General features: G+C 41.9%; 1 protein-coding gene across 2 annotated transcripts in view; it reads right to left on the bottom strand.

Annotated features, from left to right (window-relative positions):
• MFSD1 (major facilitator superfamily domain containing 1) overlaps positions 1 to 11,729 on the bottom strand; it is a 31,414-nt gene extending 19,685 nt beyond the window's left edge. Inside the window, exons 1-7 of one of the 2 annotated variants that reach the window (XR_008616415.1) lie at positions 11,457 to 11,729; positions 9,250 to 9,302; positions 7,978 to 8,090; positions 6,129 to 6,171; positions 5,751 to 5,818; positions 4,156 to 4,264; positions 281 to 383 (exon numbers count right to left, since the gene is read on the bottom strand). Coding sequence is in view for 1 of the 2 variants with exons in the window: in XM_028490531.2 (XP_028346332.1) it covers positions 281 to 383; positions 4,156 to 4,264; positions 5,751 to 5,818; positions 6,129 to 6,171; positions 7,978 to 8,090; positions 9,250 to 9,302; positions 11,457 to 11,628 (661 nt within the window). In the remaining variant the exon portion in view is untranslated. The remainder of the gene's footprint in view (positions 1 to 280; positions 384 to 4,155; positions 4,265 to 5,750; positions 5,819 to 6,128; positions 6,172 to 7,977; positions 8,091 to 9,249; positions 9,303 to 11,456) is intronic. The other variant, XM_028490531.2, reaches the window with a different exon arrangement.
• Positions 11,730 to 14,199: the final 2,470 nt, after the last annotated feature.

The following is a 14,199-nucleotide window of genomic DNA, read 5'->3' as shown; positions in this document are numbered from 1 at the left end:
TATAAAGCAGAAACTAACACACCATTGTAAAGCAATTCTACTCCAATAAAGATGTCAAAAAAAAAAAAGAAAAAGAAAGTGGAAATAAAAACACAAATGGGGTGAATGATTGCTACTATGTTCACTGTGTCTAATTAGGTCCAAGAACTAGTGAATTGTACAGGCAAAACTATAACCACGTGGTCAAAGCCCAATTCCCGTGTTCTTTCCTCTCCGCCATACCATTTCCTATGAGAAGCTTTCAGGACAGATAAAAGGTGGGACTTCTGGATTCACTAACCGATCATAAGTGTGACCCCAAGGGTTGTGTGACCAGCAGAACCCAACGAAGCTTCAACCTCAGAATACAGCCATCCCATGAGGTTCATGTTTACTGTACTTCCCTGAAAGAGAAGGAAAAAAAAAAAATCAACATAATATTCATTTCTATCTGTCTTGCTCAGAAAAAAAGGATGTCAGTTAGCTTAGAGAAATAGGTATAATAGGGTTCAGATTAAACAACAGATAATTTTTTTAAAAAACACTACAAGGAAAGAGCTAACAACCTAGGATAAAGCCACAGATAAGATTACCACACAAAAATGCCAATTTATAGAAAATGCTAGCATTCAAAACAGCACAGTACATCTAGCTCTTCCTAGTAGCCTAAACAAAAATGAAACACAAGTTATAAAATTCACAGGGTACCCAAGACAAAAATAAACTTTGGCTCAGAAAAAGCACAGCTTTTCCTGATCCTGACATCTGAAAAAAAAAAAATTCATCCTCTGATCGTACTTTAGAAGACAGTAATAGTACTAACCTCATTGATTTATTCTTTCATTTAGCAGTTATTGAACCCTGATAACATGCCCGTCACTGTTCTAGTTACTGGGAATAAAATAAAGAACAAAACAGAAAAATTTCCAGCTCTCATAGAGAGCAACCCCATTTTAGTGGGGTAGAAAAGGTAAACTATAGAGTAGATGAAACAGCAATGAGTGCCTCTAAAAAATAAGGAAAAAAATAAAGCACAGAAGGAGAATAAAAAGGGGTAGAGACCTTGCTGAGAATGTGGCTCTGGGCTAAGAAATGGAATGGGGGTAAGGAGTGGTTCACGGTGACATCCAAGTTTTTGCCTGAGCACCTGGAAGAACAGAGCTGTTCATAACTGAAGATGAGGAAACTTCAGCATGAGCTGGTTTGGAGGACAGCAGGTGAAACATTAAGAGCTGGGCTTTGGCTGTGTTGAGTTTGATACGCCTACTAGACATCCAAGTGGAAACGTCAAGGAGGAAGCTGCACGTATGGGTGTGGAATTCAGGGGAAAGGCCTGGACAATATAACTTCAGGAGCAAAGACACGCTATTTAAAACTTCAAAACTAGATAAGATTACCAAGGAAGTGAGTGTCAAAATAAATGAGAGGGTGTCCAATGATCAAACCCACATTTACAGGTTGAGAAGACTGAGGTGGAACCAGCAAAAGAGGTAGAAAGAACACACAGAAGGGCAAGACGAAAACTATGAGACTGTGGAGTCCTAGAACCCAAGAGGAGAAATCAAGGAAAGGGGAGTGTCGACTGTGCTAAACGCTACTGATAAGGAGATTGAGAAGTGAACATGTCCTCAACCATATTCCCACGGCAAACACAGCAGCAAATCGCACATGGCTATTTCTCACAAAAGCTAGCCAGTGGCATTATTCAGATGCTCATCTGAATAAGGTATAAATGGAGACCTACTGGAAACTTTCCTCAATATCAGCAAAAATACAAGCCCCTCAAAGACATATTGTCTTAATAACCCTTTAATTCTAAAATGCCTAACATGACCTGGCTTAGCAAGTACTGAATAAATATTTGTTGAAATAAGGAGTTTTTAAAAGTAACAAGTTACAGAGGAAAATCAAGAGTGCTGGACTTCCAACCTCCAGCTAAGACAGGAATAATAAGAAAAAAGTCCACTGCCTGAATGATAACAGTCCAAGGGTCTAAAATCAGACAAACTCATAGCTCAGCCAACAAAAAAATCACGACGAGGTAAAGCCGAAACCTCTATGATCATTCTGAGTTATGTGCAGGGCCAAGAGAAGCACAAAAAAGACTGAACCTCCATCTAGCCCAGCAACTCTGTACTGGAGTCCTTTGGTCTCCTGTGTGCATCTCACAAGGACCCTCAATACACCAACCAGATCAGAGCCAAGCCACCCTGGCTGACAGAGAGGTGGCTGCCTGAGATCTGGCTCCCTCCACCTCCTCCTCAGGTCCCCCCACCATTCCCATAACCTCCACCCCGCATCCTAGAAGCCCCTGAGATTCCTTTCTAGAAACGTAGGGCTCCTCGGGACGCAGGTGAATGGATTATAACTAGTTTGTGACCACACAGAAAAGAACGTGAAGATCACTAGTAACCACAATGGCGTTACTGAGAATGAGTCTTGCTCAACTGCTCCTATTTCCTTCTTTTAGAAGTTATTAGACAATGAGATCCACCAGCTGCCACAGACGTGTCTTGACTTGCACAAGATACATAAGGAAGTACCAGGAATGTCCTTGTGGGTAAAATTTAGAAAATGTGGAAAACCACACTAGTTATCAAAGAATTACAAATTAAAATAATGTTTAGGTGTTTCCTATCAAATTGACAAAATGACTTTTTTAAAGTACTATGAAAGCTACAATAAAAAGGATCCTCTCGTATCTCACAGATGGAGATGTAAACATCTCTGAGAGGAAAAAGTGGAAATATGTCTCAACAGTCCTAAGAAACCCTAACAAACCCTCTGACTCAGTGATCATTCCATTCCTAGCAACCTAGCCTCAGGAAATAATCAGAGATGCAGACAAGTTTTGGAGTGTTGCACAAGAGCTCTATTTATAATACTGGAAAATTAAGAAAGAGCCTACATGTACAAAAATATAGAAATGGTATATATGTATGACATATGTATATGTGTTATATATTTCCTAAGATGAAATATTACATTAAAAATATTTCATTTGTACTGGATTTTTTTGTATTGGATTTCTTCCCTTAAGACTATGTTCCAAGCATTTTCATGCCATTTACAGTCTTTAAAACCCTGATTTTTTTTTTTTTTTTTTTTTTTTTTTTTTGTGGTATGCGGGCCTCCCTCTGTTGTGGCCTCTCCCGTTACGGAGCACAGGCTCCGGACGCGCAGGCTCAGCGGCCATGGCTCACGGGCCCAGCCGCTCCGCGGCATGTGGGATCCTCCCAGACCGGGGCGCGAACCCGGTTCCCCTGCATCGGCAGGCGGACGCGCAACCACTGCGCCACCAGGGAAGCCCCCTAAAACCCTGATTTTTAATGGCAAGGATCTTTTTAAAAACCTCTATTCACACGAGTTCATGACGGAAAAAACCTAACAGGGTTTGGGATGGCCAAAACACCTTCCAGGTTGCATTTATAATAGCATAATGTTGTTCCCCTGGGTACCCTCTACCAGATCCCCTATCATGAAATACCACGATCACTTCCAGGTTCCAAATGCTGCTGAGGAGTACTGACCACCTGTGATGAAATACAGAGAGGTGGGAGCACCACGGTCAGGGAGCTGAAACCCATACCACGTGGCTTAGACAAGCACAGGAAATGAGCATGTCTGACCAAGACCTTCAGAGTTGTCTTCGTAAGCAAAGTGCTGCTGCACAACAGAGAAAATAAACACTCACTAGAGGGCAAAAGTCGGAGCAATCACTAAAAGCTACTTGTACAGGCAGACCTCATCTCTATGGGAGATTGAGCTTCACAGAGTTCATTGTAGTAGGTGAGCTGTCCCATCACACAGCGAGCTTCTTATCACTAGAAATGTGCGAGCAGAACCTGGATGACCATATGTAAAGACTTTCATTGCAGGAACGCCGAAAATGGGTAAAGAAATCAGACAACAAAATCCATATGATCCATCCCAATGCTCAGGTTCTCTGAACTAACAAATGCTCAATTAGCCATTTTAGACTGTTTCCTAAGTGAAATAAGGTTAGAAATGCCTTAATTAAAGTCAGGTAAATGGTATACTATGGTCTAGAAAAATACATAAAAAATCAATACCTAACTTATACACAAACATATTTCACCCTGTAATCTTTAAGAGATAACTACAACATTCGACCTTTTGCTTCCCATTTGGCTTCATTATCTGTGTCATACTTACAATTCTAGCCATGCTAAGCTGGAGTCCAAACACCAAGTTTAATTCTTTGCCTTTAAACCAACTCACAGCATATGTATTCTGGGCAACTGCTAAGGACTCCCCACCAATCCTAAAATAAGGAAAGAAAAGTTACAGTTTTTAAAGAAATACCCCAGTTGGCAAAGCAGCAGGTGTAAAATTTTGACACCCCTCCTGTCAAGAGGTGGGGTCTATGTCCCCTCCCCTGAATCTAAGTGGGCTTGTGACTGCTTCAACCAGTAGAATGTGGTGGAGGCAGGGTTGTGTGATCCCAAGGCTGGGTTATAAAAGGTGAGATCTGCCTTTTAATTCAAACATTCACAGCTAGAACTCTGAGCCACCTTGTAAGAAGTCCAACTACCCTGAGTTCGCCACACTATGAGAAAGCCAAGAGAGGCCCTGTTTAGGTGCTCCAGCCAGCAGTGCCAGCCTTCAAGTCATCCCAGCTCAGGCTCCAGACATCAGGTGCACAGACACACTGTGTACGCTGTACCCTGTCCAAATTCCTGACCCACAAAGCCCACAATGTAAGGGTTGTTTTATACTGCTAAGTGTGGGTAATTTAATATACTGCAATGACAACCACGACCAGCAATAAAAGGAGTTTGAGCTACCACATCACCATCCATGCTATATAAAATGTTCACGTGGGGAGAGCGGTCCGTACTTGTGAAAACACAAAAATTCACATTTTTCAGGCCAGTATCTTCCATATTCGACATTCTCCTACTTCCTGGATTTGAATTTTCCTTCTGTAAGTTCTACACATTGACCTTTAAGCAGGAGCTTCCTCTCCCCTGCATCCTAACACTGAGACCCCCTCATCACTGTCCTCGTCCAAAAATATTTCCCCTCTTCTACTAATCCAAATCCTATACTGATGTCAAGGCCCACTTCATCCACGAGGCCATTTCTGACCACACTTCCATCTCTGAATCCCTTTCATATGTTTATATACTTTTTTTTTTCCTTCTCTCTCACTTAGAGTACTTTTGGGGGTGTGTCACCTATGTCTACATGTCCCTGGTACCTGTAAAAAGCATGAGTAAGTTATTTCATCTGCATCCCTCTGGGCAGGAAGCCCAAGGCTGAACTCAGAATGGGCTTACTGAACAGACACTGAAATTCATTAAGAGCAGTTAGTCTTCTGGTAATTTACTCCTTCAAGCCTCTTCAACACAGTTCAAAAGGACCTACACATATCCACTAAGAAGCAGCAAAATGTCCATTAATCACCAACCTAGAAAATGATGGTCTATGCTTTTCTAAATGAGGTTTAAATCACAGTCTTCAATACTACAGAAAAGCAAAACACTTAAGAAAAATATCATTTCTGGAGAGCTATTTAATATTCAAACCCTACACAGAGGTAACTATGACCCCTCAAAATTGTTGCTTACTTTAAAGGAAAATTAAGACAACCATTGAACAATCTTACAAATATAGCTAGATTTCAAGGATCTGAAGTAATTCTCCAGAAGATACAATAATATATTTTTTTGTAAATCTTTAATAAATTTACAGACGAACACTAAAATAATAATATGTTGGGATAAGTGAAATCATGCATAACTTACCCAAACACAAACCTTCCAAATTCCATCAGCCAAAAAGCATGAAATAGTCCACCCAGAGCAAAAACAACCTGTAATGTAGAATATAACGTAAGATCAAAGAAAAAGTAAATTCAAGGAATCTAAGAGAAATAAGTGACTTATGATGAAACACACCTTCTACAAGGATTTTAATATTCCTTCTTAGTAAATCTGTGAAATTTAAGTATCAAGGTTCATCTGTCTCAAGGCTTAAAATGGACTATGCATTACGTTACACGGGCATTTGTGAGCCCTGCTTAATTAAGTCAGGCATTCACTAAACACATCTTTGCTGGTGGAATGAGACAAGAATTCAAGTCACTGTCACAATGAATCAATGAACGTTTTGTCTTTTCTTACCTGTCCAACGCAAACAAAGCAACTAAAAATAATGGTGCCCCATCTGTTAGAGAAAGAGAGAGAATGAAGGAAGAGTATATCACCGAGTCCTTCTTGGGTTTCTCTGACCCCTCTGCATTCCCTCCAGAGAAAGGGGTCAGCCTCTGAAGTCAGCAGCCTTCCTAGGCTACATGGTGACCTACCGAAGTCTTGACTTCCAAGGAGATTCCAGAGGCTTTAGTGATGGCTTACGCTTGTTTAAGCCACTATCATATCTTAAACACAACTTATTAAATAATCTTCAAGAAGTTCCCAGGGTTCCCATTTAAAAATGGACATTCTTTATAAAATTTTTGTTGAGTTTAGGATTGACTCCAAGGAATTCTAGATTAAGTAATTTTAAGTGGTTATAATTCTTGATAACTAAAAACTATCTTTAAAAGGAAAAATAGCAACCATGCTAATACACTTATAAATCTGCCTACTCTAGTAGCCCACACTCTGAATAGCTCATTAATGTTTCCCCAGAGTAATAAAATACCAGTATCAGGAGAGTTCTTAAAGATCATATGAGTAAACCATTCTTCTGAAACTCAAATCCCTCCAAAGATCCTTGTGAAATGGTCATACCAGAGTCTCCTGAATGTTCTCTAGCACTGGAAAACTCACTGTGGTCCCAAGGCAACTCACAGCCCCACCTGTCACCCTGATCAAGCAAAGTTTCCATCATACTAAGTGGAATCTGGCTCCCTGGATTTCAAACTTATTCTACCCCTTTAGACCAAGCAAATTAAATTTAAGTCCTCCTTTATACGCTCTTCAAAATGTTTAAAAGTTAGTCCCCAAATTTAAACACTTATAGTTTCTTCAATTCTTTTCCACCAAACATGGTTGGAAAACTCATCGTCATTTTGCCCTCTGCCTTCCGAAAATATTCCCAGACTACATCCCTCCTAAAGTCTCCACTAACAGCACACACACAATTAATCATTAGGATGAAAACTGACAGAGCTTATAATGGATACCTTCCTCAGCTAAGAGGGGTGGTCACAAAAAGTTTGATGCCTAAAGAAAGGCAAAAGAGAAAATCTCATCAGGGTTGGGAGAGGTAAACACTAACTATGTGCCAAATACTGTCCTTCCATCTCTCTCAATCCTTATCACCACCTTGCAAGGCAGGAATTACTACCCATATTTTACCAATGAGGAAACTGAAGATCAGGAAGCTAGGAACAGCTCAAAAGAGCTAGGAAGTTGAGCAAGTGGCAGAAAAAGGATTCAGACCCTGGTCTGCTGATTCCAAGTGAGGGCATAATTTACCTTTAGATAACTGAGCTACCATATTCCCTGAACAGCATTTACCTTAAGTGAAGTTTCGAAAACCGATTCCAGGGGCTTCCCTGGTGGCGCAGTGGTTAAGAATCCGCCTGCCAATGCAGGGAACGTGGGTTTGATCCATGGTCGGGGAAGATCCCACATGCAGCGGAGCAACTAAGCCCGTGCGCCACAACTACTGAAGCCCACGTGCCTAGAGCCCGTGAGCCACAACTACTGAAGCCCACGTGCCTAGAGCCCATGCTCAGCAACAAGAGAAGCCACTGCAATGAGAAGCCCGCACACCACAACGAAGAGTAGCCCCCGCTCGCCGCAACTAGAAAGCTCACGCAGCAACAAAGACCCAACGCAGCCAAAAATAAATTTATTTTTTTAAAAATCCCAGAGATATAAAAATCACACACACACAAAAACTAATGCAGATTATCACAGTCAATACACAGGTTTATTCAGTTCTTTCTAGAAATACTTAATTTAGTTCTGTGTTTTCTTAATAATTGTATTTACCTATAAGTGAGATTTTTCCCAAGCTTACCGTATTCCAAACACGCGGTCTACCAAAAAGCCACCAAAGAAACACAAAACTACATTGGGCCAAGAATACCAGGCATACAGCAGCATGAATTTCGTGGTATTCACCTGCATATCCTATACGGAAAGAAAACAAAACTATTTTTTTCCAGTTAAGTTTAGCAACTAACAAATCAAAACATTCTTTCTGGAAGGGCAGGCGTTTCTTAATCATTTGCAGCTGCTAAGTGCTTTGAGACTCTCATGACAGCTATGGCCGCTACCCCAGAAAAATGGTCACACCGAGGAACTTCCTGAGTGTGCAGTCATTTCAGAGGCTTCATGGAGTTCAGGATCAATCAGTTCTTCCACTACTGGGACCACTTCTGTCTGCATCTGCCTGTATCTTCTACATTTTATTCCCCATGTACAACCTGCTGTGGGGTTCTACACCCACATGAAAAAGGGCAATCTTAGCTTATCCCTTCCCTCCTCTCCACTAATTCCTATCTTCCTTCCCTTTCATTCTAGAATGTGAAGGGCCAATCTATGTATTTCTTCCTATCCAAAGGTGAAAAAACTTACAAGGGAAAAAAAAAAGACTATCTAGGGCTTCCCTGGTGGTGCAGTGGTTGAGAGTCCGCCTGCTGATGCAGGGGACACGGGTTCGTGCCCCGGTCCGGGAAGATCCCACATGCTGCAGAGCGGCTAGGCCCATGAGCCATGGCCGCTGAGCCTGCGCGTCCAGAGCCTGTGCTCCGGAACAGGAGAGGCCACAGCAGTGAGAGGCCCACATACCGCAAAAAAAAAAAAAAAAAAAAAACTATCTAAATACACAAGAAACTCTAAATATCAAATATATTTTTATAAAGCCAGACTAAAAATACTGACACGGACAATCCTCTGGAATCAGTAGCCGCATCTTAAAAACGAAATAACAACAGAAACATATTTAAGAAAGCAAAATGCTATCCTACCAAATCATCTGTCATTCCAATGATTACACAATGAGAGAAATGCAAACAAAAATCTGCCAAAAGACTTTTTGGCAATACTGTAGAAATAGCAATTATCTAAGATGTGAAACGATATCAAGTCACAAGTGCTATGAATGAATTTTTTGTGGCCATTCATTCCAACTCAAGAATACTCCGTGCCCACACAAATTTGGTGACAATGGATGTGAAAATGGATTCATTAGACAATGTTTCAGACCTGGCAACCTGAGAGCTGATGATGCCTCCACAGTATACCTGTTCCAGAGCCGACAAAAGAAACAAAGGTGAAGTCAACTTACCCGTTTAACCTGAGTCTGAAGGGCAGCAGGATTATCATAGCAAAAATAGCTGCCTAGAAAAAGGAAAAGCAATTTTCTTTTAAGTAATAATACTTGCCATATAAAAGTTTCAAGCTGCAATTACTACTCAAATGCTGATTTTAAATGACTATACTAGGGGCTCAAAGACTGACACTGGAACCTTTTTTGGACCACTTCCTTGTCCACCAATATTCTCTAAATTGCAGCCAAATAATCCACAGAAAACATGCCAAGTTATTTACAAATTATGAGCCTGCATACACAGCAAATACTGGGAACCTGGATTAAGAAGTTAATCAACAACTAATTGTTCTTCCACCTTACTTTCATCATGTTTTGTACGTCTATTGTTTTATTAGCACCTTCATGAAACAGCTGTATTTTCCTTAAAGCGACCAAAACACACATACACTAAAAATTTCACAAACATCCTCAGCAGTTTCCTAGTAATGTTACCTAAAGCCACCACTTATCTTGAGAGCAGAGGAATGGAGTTTAACTATTCTGACTAAACCTGTTTTTAAAACAAGACCTCTTAATTCTACAAACAGCATACCCAAGATCAAATAATTTAGCAAATACAGTGCCAGGAATGAAGAAAAATAAAACAAGAATTCTAAAGGGTTAAATTAAAACATAATAATAACGTCTTTTTGGAGGGTAAGAAAGAGAAGTGGAGAGAGGTTGGACATTCATGCACTCAGAGTTATTTTTACAGTAATAAAATCGACAGATTTTTTTTATAGGCACAGGATAATGCTGCCTCCACTTCTCCACGAACTCTGTCTAGAAGTATACATTAGAAGCCACCAGTTCAAAAGACAGAAAACTGTTATTAGAAAGGTTTGACTCTGGATTCTGAAACCCACCCAGGTAACCATAATTTACTAAAAATTAATTGCTTAAGTACGTGGTATTTTAAGTGTTTCGTGTTGTTCTTGTTTTTTGTTCCTCAACTCAGCAATTTACGATTCCTGCTTTAATCACTGTCAGGGATACCAATCTCAGGCTTTAAAGCTAATGAATGGGCACCATCTTTCCACAAAGTGAGAAGTGGGGGAACAAAAAGAGATGCAAAGAAACTAAAGCCCAAAGCATCCTCCATGCCTACTTATATATTCCAGCAGTAGCATAAAGTAATCCACCATCATGTTCCTAAATCTGTTGATTCCACCAATTCCAGCCAGTCCATGAAAAACACATTACTACTTTCACACCAAACTGATACTGACATTAGAATGTTGCTAATAAATTAGTTGCTGGAATATAATAAGGAGGTATTTTAAAAATTATCTCCAGAAACTGCTTTCAGAGTCACTAAATTCATGACTGAAACCAAACACCACAAGTCCAATCCAGTTATGATTGCTTCACATTGGCAGAGCGGAAAAGTACAAGAACACATCTACTCAACTGAAGCTATCAAGACACACTCATACGTTTTACCAAAGAGGGCGAGAAACATATAAATAACTGCCAATGAATTAGTCAATCAAAAATTTTAAAGTATGTGTGGGGTTTCTTTGGGGGGAGGGGGCCAGTTAAATCTTTCTGAATTCCTTCTCAACAAAGTGTCATGAGAGGGTTACCAAGGGGGGAAGGAAGAAGTGGGACGAACTGGGAGATTGGGATTGACACATATATACACTACCATGAATAAAAGATAACTAATGAGAACCTACTGTATAGCACAGGGAACTCTACTCAATGATCTGTCGTGACCTAAATGGGAAGGAAATCTGAAAGAGTGGATATATGCATACGTATAATTGATTCACTTCTCTGTACGGCAGAAACGAATACAACATTATAAAGCAACTACACTCCAATAAATTTTTTTTAAAAAAAGGATTTTTAAAAAAGTGTCATGAGAGGAACCTTGACGATCTAGGAATTTCTTCGTATCTGTGGCCCAGGGCCCAAGTTGTTAGCCTTTGGGACTTCTTGGAAGCAAAGGAGTGGGACAAAACGCGCCCAGCTCAGTCCCCTGACCCCCACCTTTGGGACGCTGAATAGCTAGCAACGTCCACAGGCTTGGATGGGGTCGCGAAAGGAAAAGGGAAGCCCAGGAGCTGAAGCAAGAAGCTTCCCTGAGGCCGCGTGGCACCTAGGAGCTCAGTGCAGCTCCGAGACAAAGACGGGAATTCCTTATTATCAACCCCACCCCACCAGGCCAGCCGGCTCACCAAAACCAAGGAAGCACATCAGCAACAGCACCAAAAGCCGGTGCGCCAGGCGACTGGGGTCGCAGAGAGCCGGCAGCGCCCCGGGGGCAGGGGGTGTAATGGGGACGCCTCTGCCGGCCTCGTTGGGGCCGCCAGGCAGCAGCGCCCTCGCTTCCTCCTCCTCCTCCTCCATCGGGCCGACGGGAGACCGAGAGACGACAGTGACTGCAACTCCGGGAAGAAGCCACTGCCAGAGCCCAGCGAAAACAGTGCTCACGTGACCGCAGTTGCTCATGTGACGCCGCGGCAGGTCAAGCAGGGTTACGCTCACGTGGGTGGACGTGATCACGTGGTGGGCAGGGCCGGCAGGGAAAGAGGTGAGGCGGCGACGTTCATTTTCATCAGGAGCTGTCTAGGCGCGGAGTTCCGGCTTTCTACCGTCGGCAGCGCTGTCCTCTCGTTTCTGGCCCTGCTCTTGTTGCCGCCCCCGCGCCGCTCCTTCGGAGAAAGTGCGGGCCTCCCCTCCGGCCCGACGCCAGGCGTGATCCCACCTGCGCGAAGGAAGCGAAAACGTCCGCCGCCCTTCTCGCAGCATTGCTCTCCGCAGCCTGTTTGGCTATTCTTAATAACACACAGTTGATTGAGCACCTTATGATGTATCAAGTTACGTGCCAGGTACTGGGAATACAAAATGGAGTGTGACAAGCTCTTGGACCTCAAAGAGCTCACGGTTTACTTGGAGAGATCGATCAGTTTCTGATACTGATACTTTAAAGACCAGTTTGGTGAATGGATGAATGTAGTGAGAACAGCGGCTGAAATGAGCACTGAATTCTATAAGAATGCCTGGGAAAGGCGTTTGAGAAAGGGAGAGTACGTGTACAGTTTAACTAGCTTTGGGGGTAACTTGGCGGCGGAGTGGGTGAGGAGTGGAAACAGATTAAGTATTTCGCAAGTGAAATGGATGACGTTGTGAGTAATAGCTTATGAGGTCTGAGAGAAAGGATTTGAGAACGTCTCCCAGATTTCTAGCGTGGGCTCCCCAATGGAGATCAGAATATAGGAAGAGAAGAGAGTGGGGGAGGATGCCGGAGCAGATAGATCAGTTTGGAATGTGTTGCCTTTGAGATGTGTGCACAAGAGGACTCCACTTTCCACTTCCCATGGTCTCTTCAGCTCCAAAGGAGGAGCCTTCGGTCTACTAAAGCTGGCTTTTGTTAGATGACTAACAACTCCATCTTCCCAATCAGTGGTCACTTCTGTGTTCTCATCTTCCTCCACTTCTCATCATCAGTTGATGCAGTTGACAGCCCCCTTCTCATGGCCTCCTTGACACTACACTTCCCTTGTTTTATTCCTAGTTTACTGGGCTCTCATTTGCTGTCTCCTTTGTCAGCCCCTCCTCTTCTACCTGAACTCTAAATGTTCAAGGGCTCCAAAATCCAGTCCTGGGCTCTCTTCCACTCATCCAGCCCCATAGCTTTAAATATCATCACTGTTCTGTACTGTCCAATAGGTAGCCATGACCACATGTGACAAGTTGACACTTGAAATGTGGCTAGTCCTATTTGAGGTGTGCTGTAAGTGTAAAATACACACCAGATTTCAAAGACTTAGTATGAAAAAGTTTATAGAATATCTCATGGGGAATTCCCTGGCGGTCCAACCGTTAGGACTCCGAGCTTCCACTACAGGGGACACGGGTTCGATCCCTGATTGGGGAACTAAGATCTCGCATGCCACTCGGCGCGGCTCCCCCCCCCAAAAAAAATCTCATTAATTTTTATATTGATTAAGCGTTAAAATGATAATTACACATATTGGGTCAAATAGAATATATTAAAATTAATTTCACCTGCTTTTACTTTTTAATGTGGCTGCTAGAAAACTTTATGTGTGTATCTTACATTATATTTCTATTTGTTGGTGTAGATTTATATGCTGATGCCTCCTAAATACCTCCATTCCAGACTCCTTTCTTAAGTGGTAACACTCCTATTCCAACTGCCTATTTAACAGCAATACATGGATGACTAATAGGCATCTCAAGGCTTACACATCCAAAACAGAATCCTTGAGCTCTCTCACATGTTATACCTGTTTCTCCCTGATTGCTTTCCAGGAAAGTAAATGGCACGTCTCTCCACCAGTTGCTAGCCATGAGCCTAGTGGTCATCCTTGATGGCTTACTTACCTCATCACCCACAACTACTCCACCTTTGGAGTTGTTAGCTTTCCTCCAAAACGTATCCTGAATCCGTGCATGATCTCCACCACTACTGTTCTTAAAAGACCGATATCACCTGCACAACTGCAACAGACATTTAAATTTTTTTATTTTGCTTATTTTTAAGGAGAAATGCATACACCTAGTATGACATTCAAACAGTACCAAAGAGAGTAGAGCTCAAGGCAAGTCTTTTCTGCCAGTTCTCTTGGGAAGCAGTCACCTTTATTAGATTCCTTTGTATCTTTCCAGAGATATCCCACACAGTTTTTTTTTCTCTCAACCCAACAATATAACAGAGATTGACTTCATTTTTTGTAACAGACGCAAAGGATTCTGTTGTATGGATGTGTTATACTTTACATAGCAAGTCCCCTATTGATGGACATGGAAGTTGTTTCCAAATTACTGTACACAGTCCTGCAGTGAATTGCCTGGACAATACTCATTTCACATTTACGTGTAGGATAAATTCTTAAAAGTAGAATTGCCAGGTCAAATAGGTATACTTTTAAATTGTTGTTACATAGTGTCACA

This window comes from Physeter macrocephalus, chromosome 1 (genome assembly GCF_002837175.3).
Source record: "Physeter macrocephalus isolate SW-GA chromosome 1, ASM283717v5, whole genome shotgun sequence".
Taxonomy (NCBI): domain Eukaryota; kingdom Metazoa; phylum Chordata; class Mammalia; order Artiodactyla; family Physeteridae; genus Physeter; species Physeter macrocephalus.
This window is presented reverse-complemented; position numbering and strand designations above follow the sequence as displayed.